Here is a 15,507-nt window from a genome sequence, read left to right on the forward strand (position 1 = left end):
AAAATAAAATAAAATAAAATTTGATAATGGAGAGAAATTGGGAAGATAAAGAGAAGAGAGAGAAGGAGAAAGAAGAGCGCAGCGGCGAGGTAATTTAAAGGTGGTAAAGGGCATGCCATTCTCATCTCATTCATTTCACCACTTTTGGTTTTGGCTTAAGAGAATTGAACGCTACCTTCTCCCTCCTTTCTTTGAAACCTGCTTACAACACTAAGCGAACAAGAGTAAGAGGAAGAGAGTGAGTTAGAGTTAGTTGGTTGGAAGTGACAACACACGTAGTGTACTATACAGACAGACATTCATTGATTCCTACATCAGAGGAGTGTCCCTGTTGGCCTTTCTAAGAGCTGAATTGAGAATGGAGTATGGGAGTGGAGGCGGTGGCTCTCAGTCTGCAGGGGAACACGATGCTTCCGATTCCCAGGAGAAGCGAAAGCGCTATCATCGTCATACTTCCACCCAGATTCAGAGGCTTGAGTCGTAAGCCACCATCACCCTCCTTCGTTTTACACTTCTTTTTCTTTTCTTTTCTTTTTCTTTTTTCTTTTTTTCTACCACCTCGCTTCTCTTGTCTTTTGTTCAGAATGTTCAGAGAGTGTCCCCATCCAGATGAGAAGCAAAGGTTGCAGTTAAGCAGAGAGTTAGGCTTGGCCCCTCGACAGATCAAGTTCTGGTTTCAGAACAGGAGGACCCAGATGAAGGTACCCATGTTTTCATGTGTTTTCATGTGTCCAATGTCTCCCTTTGCTTCTTTTGTTCCAATTCTAAATTATTGACTTGTCTGGATCAGGCCCAGCACGAGAGAGCTGACAACTGTACTCTTCGGGCTGACAATGACAAGATACGCTGCGAGAACATAGCTATCAGAGAGGCTTTGAAAAATGTTATCTGCCCCTCTTGTGGTGGCCCTCCCCTCAATGACGATTCCTATTTTGACGACCAAAAGTTGCGATTAGAGAATGCTCACCTCAAAGAAGAGGTTTCTTGAATTTCGTATCATCAAAATCTTAACTCCTCCAATTTCTATGTCCATTTCAGTCGCTGGTTATTATTAATACAATTTAATTTTCAGCTTGATAGAGTATCCAGCATTGCTGCCAAGTACATTGGAAGACCAATTTCCCAGCTCCCTCCTGTTCAGCCTATTCATTTATCGTCTCTCGACTTGTCGATGTCGTGTTTTGGAAACCAAGCGATGGTTGATCATGTTCTTGCACCTTCTCCTTCCCTTAATCTCGATCTTCTCTCTGCGGGGACTTCCTCTTCCGTGCCAAATTTTCCTTATCAGCCTCCTTACCTTTCGGACATGGACAAGTCCCTCATGTCCGACATTGCTTCCAATGCCATGGAAGAATTACTTCGGCTGGTGCAGACAAACGAACCCTTGTGGCTCAAGTCCAACGTCGATGGGAGAGACGTTCTTAATTCTGATGCCTACGAAAGAATTTTCCCCAAGCCCAATAGTCGCCCCAAGACTCCTAATCTTCGCCTTGAGGCATCACGAGATTCTGCAGTCGTATTAATGAATAGTTTGGCTTTGGTTGACATGTTTATGGACCCAGTATGTTTCCCTCACTCTTTCTTTATCGAAGGCCTCTTATTTAGCTTTCTGAGTTGCTCATTTGTCACAAATGATTTTGCAGAACAAGTGGACGGAACTTTTTCCCACTATTGTCTCAGTAGCAACGACTATTCAAGTCATATCTTCTGGGATGATGGGTGGTTCTTTGCAATTGGTAACTTGGACTGGGTGCATATACTTTTATTTTATAAATGTTTGACACCGGTTTCCCTTCAAGCATTCACCTTTTTTTTTTCTCTATCTTGCTTTTCAGATGTATGCGGAGTTGCAAGTGCTTTCTCCCCTTGTTTCTTCTCGGGAGTTCTACTTCCTTCGCTATTGCCAGCAAATTGAGAAAGGTACATGGGCAGTGGTGGACGTTTCTTACGATTTTCCTCAAGACAGCCACTTTGGTCCTCACTTTCGGTCTCGTCGTCGTCCTTCTGGTTGCTTGATCCAAGACATGCCGGACGGGCATTCCAAGGTAAAACATATTAAACAAGTCAAGTCATTGTCGGCTAGAAACCCTTTACATAAATTTGCAGTTAATATTTTAAGCTGTCTGTCCTGTAGATTACTTGGGTCGAACACGTAGAGATCGAAGACAAAACTCTGCCTCATCGGCTTTACAGAAATCTTATTTATAGTGGGATGGCATTTGGCGCTGAAAGATGGCTTGCAACTCTCCAGAGAATGTGTGAAAGACTTACATATCTGATGGTTACATCCGATTCAACCGTGGATAATCCTGGAGGAGGTATACAAATAAATACATCTCTGTAATGTAATAAATGTTAAATTTTCTTGGCTTAACATGGGATTTAAATTCCAGTAATTTCATCTGCCGAGGGCAAGAGGAGCATGATGAAACTAGCTCAAAGGATGGTCACGAATTTTTGTGGCAGCATTGGCACTGCAAATGGCCGGCGATGGACCACAATCTCCGGGTTGAATGAAATATTAATCAGAGTCACTGTCCACAAAAGCTCAAATCCTGGACAACCTAATGGTGTGGTGCTAAGTGCAGCCACTACCATTTGGCTCCCCACCCCTCCACACACTGTCTTCAATTTCTTCAAGGACGAAACAAAAAGACCTCAGGTTGAAAATAGTAAAGTTATTAATTGTTCGACTTATTTGAATATGTGACCTCTTGGAGAGGATTTTTAAAGTTTTTTTGTTGTCCGTTTAGTGGGATGTTCTTTCCAACGGTAATGCAGTGCAAGAGGTTGCCCAGATAACCAATGGTCAAAATGCTGGTAACAGCATATCAGTTCTTCGAGTAAGACCATCTCTTCCTATCGTTCGTGACCCAGTTGATCAAACTATGTTTTCTCGTTTAACTTTTATCCCATCATTGGATTATATATATATATATATTTACGTAGGCTTTCAACACGAGTCAAAACATGTTAATACTCCAAGAGAGCTGCATAGATTCGTCTGGTTCACTTGTGGTTTATTGCCCGGTTGATCTGCCATCGATCAACATAGCAATGAGTGGTGAAGACACTTCGTGCATTCCATTGCTACCAAATGGGTTTACCATTTTGCCAGATGGGGAGACGGAGCAGGAAGGAGACGGAGCATCAACCAGTTCAAACGCAAACAGGAACAAGGCAAGGTGTGGGGGTTCGCTAGTCACTGTTGCATTTCAGATTCTAGTGAGCTCCTCGCCATCTGCCAAGTTGAATATGGAAGTGACAACTGTTTGTAATCTCATTGGCTCCACTGTCCAGCAAATAAAGGCTTCATTGAGTTGTCCTACCTAGTTCTTCATTGTTGGGTCTTGGATTCCTAACATTCATCAATCTGCTCATCCCTCATTTTTATTCCTCTACCATACATCCTTAAATACGCTGCTTACCATAGTTGAAGTGGTTCAGACATCATTATCTACTTCTACTACTTCTTGGGTTTGTTGGAAATTTGAATTCCCTCTCATCTCATCTCATCTTATCTGGAGCACAAGACTCCTCATTTACTATTGCTAGCTGTTCGAGGTGGTAGAGCTAGCTGTTTTTTAATTTGCTTTCAAACTTTTAGCTTACTTACATTTCTCATCAACTACCATTGTTTTGGCTTTATGGTGAGGTCTTTATTTGTTTCCTATTTTGGTGATTAGGTTTCAAAGTAGTAGAATTTTTGGAGAGAGTCAAGAACGCGCCATATGCGCATGGTTCGGGTATTGACATCCCTTTCGTTGTAATAACTAATTACCCTTTTTTTTTCTTCCAATATAAACTGATGAAGAAAAGTTTGCATGAAATTGATGTTTTCACGAATAATAAGAATAATAATGTAATATTTTTTATATACGTTCTCAGAAATAACTTAATTTTATTTGGTTGATAAAAAGTATTATATATTATGAGTAATTTCTGAATGTTTTCCAGAAATAATAAAGTAATATTTTATTTGGTTCACATGTCAGGAGATGGTTTATTTGGGGAGAATGTACCAAAATCGAAGAGAATCGCCACAAGCAGAATTAGTATCTAACTTAATGGACTAAAAAATATTGATATTAGGTAATAAACGCATTAAGAACAAATGTTCATGGGTGTGGTTATAAATTAATGATATAAAGGAAAAATAATAATTATAGAATCTAAAAATGGGTGTATGTTACTTATAATGAAGAAAAAAAAATACATCCGTTTATTTCTTGTATTAAACATTAGAGAAAAATGTATATTTGTTAGGGTTTATTTTTTAAAATAAGCTTGTTGTTATTAATGAAATTGTATTTTATTGAAGTTTAACCATAAGTATGACATTATATTATATCAATTTTGACTTTTATTTTTAACGTTAATATATATATATATATATATATATATATATATATATATATATATATATATATATGAAGTGATGGTTTATTTAAGCTTTTATAAAATATAAAAGCATTATGGTAAAAAAAAGTTAATCTATTAAGTTAAATTTGTAAAACTATCTCTTTACTCAAATTGGTGGAGATAATGGATGGAATAAAATAATTATCATATTTTTAATAATAAGCTATTTTATTAATAATTTGTAAAGATTTAGAAAATGGTATCTTATAATTGATAGTGATTTAAAAAGAGTTAAACTTAATTTTTACACAATCTCTTCATAAATCATTTTTTTTATAGTTCTTTGATTTCTTTCTTCTTTTTCTAACTCCTTGTTCATCTGATTGAATATTTGAGATAGTAGAAATTATCTTCGCAACGAACTCTTCAATATAGACTAATTAGTTTCTCCAATTTGTTTTCTCTTGCATGCAGTTCTCTCTAGGTTGCATGTGTCGTTTAAGTCATCGATACGAGTCTTTATTGATCAGTGATTATAATGATATGTCCTTATTATTCTTGTGATCTAGAGTTGATTGAGGTGTTTTATAGGTGAGGAAAGCTAAATTTGTGTTGTTATACATGTTTTATTGTTGTATTTTGTTGATTGGAAATTTACTGTGTGCAAAAGCTTAAGTTGTAAATCAATGTTTTATTGGCCTGTGTTGATAATGCAAGTTTGTTGATTCGTGTAATTTATGTATTTGGTTTATACATTATTGTGTTTTCTTGGATTGGATGGTTTATATATGATGTTAATGATTAAGAAAATTTTAGAATGAACAATTGGATAGATTGGTACTAGTTAGAAAATGTTTTGAAACAAATAAGAGTCAAGAAAGAGTGAAAAATACTAATTTGTGTAGTTGAGCAATCTAAAACATTGTAATTTAGAAATCTGTTGTCATGGCATTGAGCAGTATCATAATGGTGTCAAGCGCCAACTTTTAAATCTCAATGGCATTTTCGATGATAGGATGTTAAGTTGTGGTTCTTGTTGCTGAAGAGTGTTCAAGTCAGTGAGCTCTAATGATCCTAATGTTGAGTGCTAGTTTTCACCATTGAGCGCTCTTAAGTCAGATAGCTCCAAGGGTTGTCAACATTGAGCACTAGTTTGTGCCATTGATCGCTCCCTTGACAATGAACCCCTATGAGATTCAGTGTTGAGCATGCTTTTTTACTATTAAGCACTAGTTTTGTTGTGTATTTTGATACACTTATTGTTGTATTTTTATATGATTTTAGTGGTTCTAATGTTTAATATTATTGTTGTTAATGATTTTGATGGTGTATATAATATCGATGTTGAGAATGTTGTAATATATATATATATATATATAAGTTGATGAAATTAAAAAGAAATTTCATAGGGGTAAATCCTATTATTGTATGACTTCTTTAGTGTATGTATTGATATATGAATTCAAACAAGGAGATATTTTGCACTCTAATAACCATTCACATTCATATAGAGTAGAATAAGTTATATAGAGTAAAATAAGTTATGTGATGAGAGTAGGAGGAGATTATAGTTTAAAGACAATATAATGGCTTAAGATGCAAAGAAGATTAGATTAACCTTGTGAGTGATAGGATAAAACTCATTTCGTAGAACAATAAAGACCGTCAAATGTCTCTAATGATTTTGACATTAAATACATTTATCCATATAATTGTGTTTGATAATTCTTAGATTATATGATTTATTTATATATTATTGTTGGACATTGTATTGTGATAGAATGTATTTTGTTAATATATATATATATATATATATATATATATATATATATATATATATATATATATGATATTTTTTTTACAAATTAATTTATCCTTGTATTTTTTTGTTTTCTCTATCTCTTTCTTTTGCTATGATTATTTTAATAGTATAAGCAATTAACATATAAAAATATAAGTGCAAAAGCATTTGCAAAATATAGTTCAAAATTAGAGTTATGAGATTTTTTGAGAGTATGAGTGATTAATTTTTGATATAGAATTTTGTTAATTTAGTATAACTATATAAATATCATATTTTCATAATCTTATTTAAATAATTATATTAATATATTTTATATTCTGATACTGTATTGAATATTATTATGAAATGTTTTATTTTATTACTCTTATGCTACTAAAATAAAATAATGTCACATTATAAGTATATACCTTTGTGCATTATTTATTTGATGAAGTACATCGCATTTTTATTTTTTTGTAAACTTATGAAAAGAAAAGTTAGTATCTTAAAATATTTTTTCTTAAATATTCGTCTTGACACCACCTTTGTTAATATTATATTATAATAATTAATATCTTCATTCTCGTAATATTAGTTAGCATGTATATAAATCGCTATCATCATTATTGTTATTTTCTTTATAACAACCACCGTATAATTACATATAATTACTTCTACTTCTACCATTGTTATTATTATATTATTGTATATTATCATTAAGTTATTTCGATTTTATGAATTAAAACTACATTTTTTATTATTTTTTTATTATTCTCATTATTATTGACATCAATATTATCTTACTATTATTTTACCATTACCTTTATTATTATTATCTTCATCATCTTATATTACCATTCACCATCATCACTATAACCTATTATTATTTAAGTTTTGTTATAATACACATAAAACATTTTATATTATATTATTGTTCTATTATATTCTTATATTCTTATTATGTCTAACAATTAGTTGAGATATTAAGGCATAAAAACATTTCAAAAATGGTAAAGATAGAAAGAAAATCATTTTCTTACATATTTTATTTGAAATTAAAATAAAGGAATATTTACATGTAACCTAAAAAAAAGGAAGATCATATTACAATATATTTTATTACTATATGTTAAATTACATTGCTTACTATTCCCACCTTATAGCTGTGGTTTATATCATTTTTGACATTTAAGTAAAAATTGTTTTACATATTTTTATTTGGTTGATGTAAGAAAAGAAGATGGAAAATTCACTGACATACTTTATTTATCTAAAGTGAGCATACTTTAAAAAATAAAATATTGTTGTTGACTAAAAACTGTATAAATGGAATTTATATTAATAAAATTTAAAATTATTTATAATCTTATCATCTATACTTCTATTCTATAATATAAAAGAATTTTCTTTGTTGGTGTATACACATTTATTTTCTATTCTTACTCTTTAAATAATTGTTTTTTTTTAATTAAAATAATTATTTTATTAATATATTTGAACTATTTCAATTAAAATTGGACTTAACTTTAATGAAAACATGTTTCAAAGTAATTTATTAAATAAAACCTAATAAGATGGTTAAAGTTGATTTAACAATAATTTTAGAAATATTTTACAAAAATGTGAATTTTAATGAAAATATTAATATAATATTTATGTAAAACAATGTTTTAACTAAAAAAGATGATATTTTTTATTTTTAAGAAAACTATAATTAAATAAAATAAAATAAATAAATATAAAAACTAAATTAAATATAAAATAATGACACCGGACAGATGTAACAATAATATATGAAACTAAACTTACCTCAAAAGTTTAGTTGTAAATGCTCAGTCCAATTTTATATCTTTGATTAATATATTTCAATTTTTATATTTTTTGTTTGTTTGATTTAGAATAATTTTATAATTATGACTCGACGAATTAAGAATGAGTGTGTTTTAGATTGAAAATACTATTGCGTGACAAGGTTTAACTATTATGCTCCTTTCTTAAGCTTTGGTTATCTCTGGCTGAACACGGATTAGCTAGAAACGGTGAGTAGTTGATTCATCTCTCATGGAAAAAGTCTCTTTAACAACCTTTTTTTTGACAACTTTTTGACAACGCGTACGTGGCAGCTTATGATTGGTCCGTTTCAAATATTTTTTTAAAATAAATTCAAACAGACGAATGAAATGGTGACACGTGTCCCGTTGTAAAAAAAATTGTCAAAAAGTGTTGTTAAAATATCATTGTCCATCTCTTATCTGTATTGTTATGATAACAGTTGATTAAAAATATGCTATTTAAAAAATAGATTAATTTATTATTCATCAGATTATTTTATTATTCATCATGACGCGCATGACTCTCGATACAGCTTAATATATATATATATATATATATATGAAAAAACTTCTTTTAACAATACTTTTTTTAACAATTTTTTGACAATGTATATGTGCCCGTTTATGATTGGTCTGTTTTAAATATTTTGTAAACATAAATTCAAATAAACCAATAAAATGATAACACGTGTCCCGTTGTAAAAAAAATTGTCAAAAAATGTTGTCAAAATATATATATATATATATATATATATATATATATATATATATATATATATATATATCATCCTCAGGAGGTAATATGTTGATGATTATGATGTTCATTTTGCAAAAATTTTAGTGCACAAAATGGAAACTCCAATGATAAGGACAAATAATAATTACATAGCACCAATAGCCACGTAACAATCAGAANATATATATATATATATATATATATATATATATATATATATATATATATATATATATATATATATATATAAAATGTGCAATTCGCGTCATTTCATTTTGCAAAAATTTTAGTGCACAAAATGGAAACTCCAATGATAAGGACAAATAATAATTACATAGCACCAATAGCCACGTAACAATCAGAATATATTCTCTCTACAATACCAAAAGCCAATTCTGATCACCTTTTCTAGGTAAATTAAGCCGTCAATATATGTCTACAAGAAACTTGTGCAATGTATATGCTTAAATAAGCACATTGTATAATGGTAATACTCTCTCAGATAGTGGTTTTATCTTCTTAACTATGTTAATTAGTTCCATTTCCTTTTTAAAGGAAACTTATTAAAATTAAATAATTTTTTCAATAAATAATAGTTAACACTAAAATTTAAAAATAATAATAAACAAAAGGTAAAAGTTTTATAACGATAATAGTTATTTAAATTGAAAAACATGTTGTGACTTGAGAGAAAGCAGTATATATAGAGTCCACTGATTGTTATAATTATTGTCATTGTTATAGTTACAGAGAAGAGAATAGATCTGGAAAGTAGAAAGAAAATGGCGAGTTCTAGTTGCGGAGAGAAGCGAGTGATGGTGTTGGCGATGGACGAACATGATCATAGCAACTATGCCTTGGAGTGGACACTAGACCACTTCTTCACCCCTTTCGGTGCAGATGCTCCTTACAATCTTGTTATCATCAATGCCAAACCCTCTCCTCCCCCGGCTGTCACCATGGCAGGACCTGGTAATTAAGCAAGCGTTTCTTTCTTCTCTTTGCTTTTGGTTACAAAAGTGCAGCTACTGATTAAATTTCTTAATGGATGGAACTCACAACAGGTGTCTTAGGCTCTGAAATATTTCCTGCCGTAGAAGTGCAGCTCAAATTCAATGCTAATCAAATTGTAGAAAAGGCAAAGCAAATATGTGCCAGTAAATCGGTAGTTATATTATGAATGAATGAAAGAACGATATAATTAATGAATTATTAACGATTTCAATTGGATTGAAGGTTGATGAGGTGACTGTGGAAGTGGCGGAAGGCGATGCGAGGAACGTGCTGTGTGATGCTGTGGAGAGACACCACGCATCCATATTGGTTATGGGGAGCCATGGATACGGAGCTATCAAAAGGTATGGATTCAGGGTCCATTAGTTAACTCTACAAAAGAAACACTCTTTAATCATTTGATTGCATTGCAGAGCGGTTTTAGGAAGCGTGAGTGACCACTGTGCTCGTCATGCTCAATGTTCAGTCATGATTGTCAAGAGGCCAAAGTTCAGACATTAATCAACCTTCTCTTTTCTTTTTTAATCATTCATGTACTTTCACTCTATTTGTTTATCCTATTTTCTATACTTTTTCATTACTTTCGTCTTATCAACAAAGTATATATAGTCTTATTTCTCTCTATTTTTTTTTTACTTCTTAAAGTAAAAAAAAAATGATGTTACAGTGTATTCTCGAGTAATCTATAAATATACTTATATAAATTATTCCACACTTTAACATATACTAAAATTATTTGATCTTTTACTTCTAAAATTGCTCAAATATAAAAAGTACAATGCATTATGACTAGAGCTATTCTTAAATTAGATATTTTGTACCCTTTAATCTGTAGTGTAAATAAACTTACTTTATATTGACATGTTTTACAAAATAAAAATAACTTTATTTTTAATATATATATATATATATATATATATATATATATATATATGCATTATAATTTATATTTATGTATATGTTGTATTGTTATATCTATAATTGAAATTAATGTATTCATATAAAGTAATTCAATATATTTGATTTTATTTTTATTTTTAAAGCGATGATGAGAATTAAAGAATGGTAAATTATCTTGTTGAACTGAAGAAAATGGATGCAAAAAGAAATTATTAATACTATACTTTAATTTTGGATTTGAATGAGTTAATGTTTTTTTTTTCTTTACGAAAACCAAAATGGACTCATCTGTTCACCAGATCAAATCTATTGGATCGAAATCGTTTAAAATTTTCCAAAATGTTGTAAATAATTATCAATCGGGTTAAGGGTAAGCTAGTTTCATTAACTCCTTTTAATGAAGAAAAACTAAAATTAATTTCTTGATAAGCCAAAATTACTTATGTATAATTAATTTGTTAAATATTTTTTTATAATTTTCTATATTCGTAACTTTTTAATTTATGTATAAATTAATTTTAATTTGTAAATGCAAAAATCATCTTATTTTTTCTCCTCAAAGTGTATACGGAGAAGTTTGTCCAAATATATACTAGCCTTCTTTTTTAATTTTTATAAAATTTTCATTTAGTCCTTAAACTAAATTTGGATTGGTTAAATCCTAAAATGTTTATTGCTTATCTTGCGGCTTAATTCTGTCATTAACAGGTTAATTTTTTATTATTACTATTTTGTTATTTTTTGAGAGATAATTCTAACCCTTTGAAATCGAGACAAAAATGCTTAGTTAGAAATAAAATGATTTTATAATAAATAAATAAATATAAGTTTTATTTTATAAATTATAGGATTAAATTAAACAATAACGAACAAAATCTAACAACTGACCAAACAATGATAAATGGAATCGATTGAAGTGTACCAACACAAACCAGCTCGAAGACACGCTGTCAAAAAAAAGTCAACAACCTTAATTTAGTTTCAATCCCTAATTCGAAAGTAGTAATTTGAAAGTATTTGCAAGTATTTGAATTGACTCTCACCCATTAGGGAAAAGTTTTTTTTTTTTTCATAGGTATATTACGTATTTATCTTGTTACTATTTAAAATTTTAATTAATTCATAAAACAATTATATTAAACAAAATATAATGTTACTAAGGATTTAATTTCAAAATAATACATTTTTATGTTTCTTTCAAATTAAAATTAAGACAATATATAATAATAACTTGATAAATATTAAGACTATATAAATAATAACTTAATAAAGATCAAATAATTAAAAAAGTAAACAATTAAAAAACATATTAAATTTCATATCAACCATTACATTTATTAATTTTTCAATTTTACAAATGTTAAGTAAATTCATTTATTCAGTTCACCAATATATAAAAAGTGAGAAAATTTGGATATGAAAATAAAATTTAAAAACTGAGTAACTAAAATATATATATCTTCATCGTCATATTCCTTTTTAATATTTTCTTTTCCAGAAACTTATAATATTTAGTGAGAATTCATAAAAATTATTAATTAACAGTAAATATTAATATATTTGAATAATCTAACTAAAAGTCTAAGTTACATAACAAAATTTCAATACACATAACCGTTTGTATAGTATTTTGGCGAAGTCAATTATCGTGTCATAAGATAATATAAAATAAATATATAATTTTAATGTTTTATTAGAGTTGTGAGATGATACTGTTAAAGTTAAATTAATAAATAATATCTAGTAAAATAATGTAAAATAAAATCTACATAATATATTGTCTCATCATTCAAACAAGTACGCGACCTAAATAGAAATTATCAATCATCAATTCCACTTAAAGATGATTTCACTTTTCTCACTTAAATATATTAACCATCAATTCCACTTAAGCATGATCCTATTTTTCTCACCTAAATATATCAACTTCGTATAAGTCAAAGGTTTTAACAAAAGAAAGGAAAGCTCTAAATTCCTTTGTGGGGTATTAATATTATGAATAAATAACTATTAATGAGAAGTTCTTCATAATACATTTTAATAGATATAAAAAGTTCAAGATAATTAAAAAATACATTTCTAAGCATTCACACAAATTAAGTTATTCAAAATATTCAAGTAGTGAGTAAATTTAATGACTCATATTTCTTTTTGATAAGATTAAGTGTAACAAAAACTAAATTTTTGTTTTTTAATTTAGCGTTGATTTATTTCAATTATATTATTTTTGATATTAGTGGAACATTTTGTAACTCACTCTTTTCTGGTTGAAACCGAGACTCTTTGATTTTTATTTGTTGCCCACATATATTACATTGCATTAATGAGTTCTGTTTATGGAAGAAAAAAGTAAACAAATGTACAACAAAAAAACACAAACTTTTGGTAGGTCTGTTTGATGCATTCACAAGTTGTACAAACTTTTTCTTGGTGTTGAAAAATCCACTTGCAAACAAATTTCATTTTCTTATTAAAGTAAGTGTGGACTCTTCTTTTCAAGGTATTTGATTTATTTTTAACATTACCTCACTTAAATCAAGTTTCTACCATTCCAAACATTTTCTTCAATTTATAAAATAACTTAACTTTTAACAACTTTGTAAAATTATTAATAACTTATTCTTCAGTAGAATAATACTTGATTACTATTATTTTTTCGGTTAACAATTCTCGAAAAACTGAATATATATATATATATATATATATATATATATATATATATATATATATATATATATATATATATATATATATATATATATATATATACTTAAATAGTCTATAAAAGATTAGATTTTGAAAAGTTGTTATTATAAAATATCATTGTGAAAGTATTTTGTTTTTGACACATCGTTTCAAGCATTCTTCTCATCTATATAGTACAATTTGTTACAATCATATATTATACCTCTACTCTTGAGAGTGGAATTGTTGGTTGTTTCTTTGAGAACCATGATACTCTTGTGCATAATGAGATGTACATCCTGATGTGCTTTTTCTTTGGCTTAATACCTCTATTGGTCCTCTTATTTGTCAACTAATCTTATTTTGGTCCTCAAGTTTGCAACAGTCTCAATTTAGTCACAATATTTGAAAATATGAACACATTGTATCCCATCCGTTAAGTGGCAGCAGACGGCGTTAATTTGAGCTGACTTGTATTTTTTTTTTATGTTTTAAAATTATTAAGTCCATGTGGCGGTGTTCCTTCTTCTTTTCTCAATCAGTGATCCTTCTTCTACCGTAAACCATCATAGTCAACCACCATAGTCATCTCCAATAATGTGTGCATCTCTGAATTAGACGAGTGGGTGGAAAACACAATGAAAAAAAACACAATATAAAATGGCAGCACCACCAAATATCAATAACTAGGAGCCTTTAAGCATCCAATGTGACATCCATTACCACTGACCAACACCAATTTCGTAATTCCTTCCTCAACAATAAGTTTAAACAATATATTAAGACCAATGTTGAGAATTCAGTCGGAGAAATTGATGTTGTCGAATGCAAAACTCCAAACCAACATCTTCTGTGTCTTCCTTTGTCATTTTAAATCCTTTGAATAAAACCATACGTGTAGCAAGAAGAAACAAGTCGGGGTTTTAGCATTTGCAGCGATGTTTATGAAACCTCTCTTCTTGAGAGAGTAAAAGACTCTCGATATCATCGAAGCCAATAACCACGCCACAAGAAGACGATCTTGTTGTTGATACAAGAGATACTAAGGATTGAAAGAAAGGGAGGCAGTGGCGTATCAGTGATATAAACGGGTGGGATTGAAGAATCATCCAAGAAGTGTTCAAGATTAAAGCCTTGGACGGTGCCAAAGAAGAAAATTACCTTCATCTAACTTTAATGGAATCAGAGTGTTGAACTTGTGAAGAGAAAAAGCAAGACGCTGAGCCATTGTGGTCGAAGCAGATGTGGGAAGAACAGTGGCAGCAGAAAACAGAGGCCATGAAAGAGCGCTTATTTATGCTCCCAAACATGCTACTATTAATCTCTATCCCATTTTAATGCAACTCCTTTTGATTCTAGCGACTATTTATGCTCCCAAACATGTTACGATTCTGCTTCACCACACTCTGCGCTTCCAAAGCCTCGCCTTTTCCTCTCTCTGTTTCCGTTTCTAAACCAATTCTCAAACCCATATCACAAATGGCTTCAGGTAAGAGAGAAGGAAAATTGGAGAGGGTATCAGATCTGAGGATTCAGGTAAGAGAGACATTACATTTCCACATTCTTGGCGCTTCAAGGCACCAAAAATCAATAGATCGGGTTTCAGATCTAAGGATTCCTCACTCAAACTCGCGCAGACACGGCTAGAACAGTAGTGGCGACAACGGCGGGGCTGCCGAGGAAGGAGTGGAATCTGGTTGTCTGAGAGGCGTCCTGCTCGTCGAGGAACAGATCCTCAGGCATACGAAAAGCACCGTGGAGGCAAACGACGGCGACGCCGAACATGAGAGCGGAGACGAGGACGGAGTGACGCATTCGATCGAAGAGGACGATCGAGAGAAGATGTGTGTGTCTGGAGTGAGGGTTTTAGGGTGGAAGTGAAAAGGAAGCATGGTCGGAGGAGTGAGTGATCACTGATTGAGGGAAGAAGAAGGAACACTGCCACATGGATTTAATAATTTTTTTTAAAAAAAAAAAATACAAGTCAGCTCAAATTAACGTAGTCTGCTACCACTTAACGGATGAGATACAATGTGTTCATATTTTCAAATATTGTGACTAAATTGAGACTGTTGCAAACTTGAGGACCAAAATAAGATTAGTTGATAAATAAAAGGACCAATAGAGGTATTAAGCCTTTTTCTTTTTCAATATCTCCTGTCCATCACTCTTTGTGTATCCTACTAACTTTACAC

General features: G+C 30.4%; 2 protein-coding genes across 4 annotated transcripts; both read left to right on the forward strand.

Moving 5' to 3' along the window:
- Window positions 1-7: 7 nt before the first annotated feature.
- On the forward strand, window positions 8-3,755 carry LOC106767879 (homeobox-leucine zipper protein HDG11). 2 transcript variants are annotated; one of them, XM_014652843.2, is made up of 10 exons: window positions 8-480; window positions 584-701; window positions 791-979; window positions 1,073-1,561; window positions 1,644-1,736; window positions 1,836-2,045; window positions 2,135-2,318; window positions 2,394-2,662; window positions 2,754-2,843; window positions 2,950-3,755. In XM_014652843.2, exons 1-10 carry the CDS (start codon window positions 359-361, stop codon window positions 3,331-3,333), a joined length of 2,148 nt encoding a protein of 715 aa, XP_014508329.1. In that variant the 5' UTR covers window positions 8-358; the 3' UTR covers window positions 3,334-3,755. The 2 variants fall into 2 exon arrangements, with proteins under 2 accessions (XP_014508329.1, XP_022632295.1); XM_022776574.1 differs by having other exon boundaries at window positions 386-701.
- A 5,709-nt stretch (window positions 3,756-9,464) lies between these two features.
- On the forward strand, window positions 9,465-10,362 carry LOC106768948. Of its 2 annotated transcripts, none has more exons than XM_022776629.1 (4): window positions 9,465-9,685; window positions 9,778-9,851; window positions 9,950-10,071; window positions 10,141-10,362. In XM_022776629.1, exons 1-4 carry the CDS (start codon window positions 9,496-9,498, stop codon window positions 10,226-10,228), a joined length of 474 nt encoding a protein of 157 aa, XP_022632350.1. In that variant the 5' UTR covers window positions 9,465-9,495; the 3' UTR covers window positions 10,229-10,362. The 2 variants fall into 2 exon arrangements, with proteins under 2 accessions (XP_022632350.1, XP_014509840.1); XM_014654354.2 differs by having other exon boundaries at window positions 9,778-9,878; window positions 10,141-10,359.
- The last annotated feature ends 5,145 nt before the right edge of the window (window positions 10,363-15,507 follow it).

The sequence above is a fragment of the Vigna radiata genome, chromosome 1 (assembly GCF_000741045.1).
Source record: "Vigna radiata var. radiata cultivar VC1973A chromosome 1, Vradiata_ver6, whole genome shotgun sequence".
In the NCBI taxonomy this organism is placed as follows: domain Eukaryota; kingdom Viridiplantae; phylum Streptophyta; class Magnoliopsida; order Fabales; family Fabaceae; genus Vigna; species Vigna radiata.

Bases quoted from the DNA above. Each gene is read 5' to 3' on its own strand.
- LOC106767879 (XM_022776574.1), top strand. From the start codon at position 408: ATGCTTCCGATTCCCAGGAGAAGCGAAAGCGCTATCATCGTCATACTT. The intron at 2,319-2,393 runs GTATACAAATAA...TTTAAATTCCAG, and splicing joins CGTGGATAATCCTGGAGGAG to TAATTTCATCTGCCGAGGGC. The intron at 2,663-2,753 runs GTTGAAAATAGT...TTGTCCGTTTAG, and splicing joins ACGAAACAAAAAGACCTCAG to TGGGATGTTCTTTCCAACGG.
- LOC106768948 (XM_014654354.2), top strand. From the start codon at position 9,496: ATGGCGAGTTCTAGTTGCGGAGAGAAGCGAGTGATGGTGTTGGCGATG. The intron at 9,686-9,777 runs GTAATTAAGCAA...AACTCACAACAG, and splicing joins TGTCACCATGGCAGGACCTG to GTGTCTTAGGCTCTGAAATA. The intron at 10,072-10,140 runs GTATGGATTCAG...ATTGCATTGCAG, and splicing joins GGATACGGAGCTATCAAAAG to AGCGGTTTTAGGAAGCGTGA.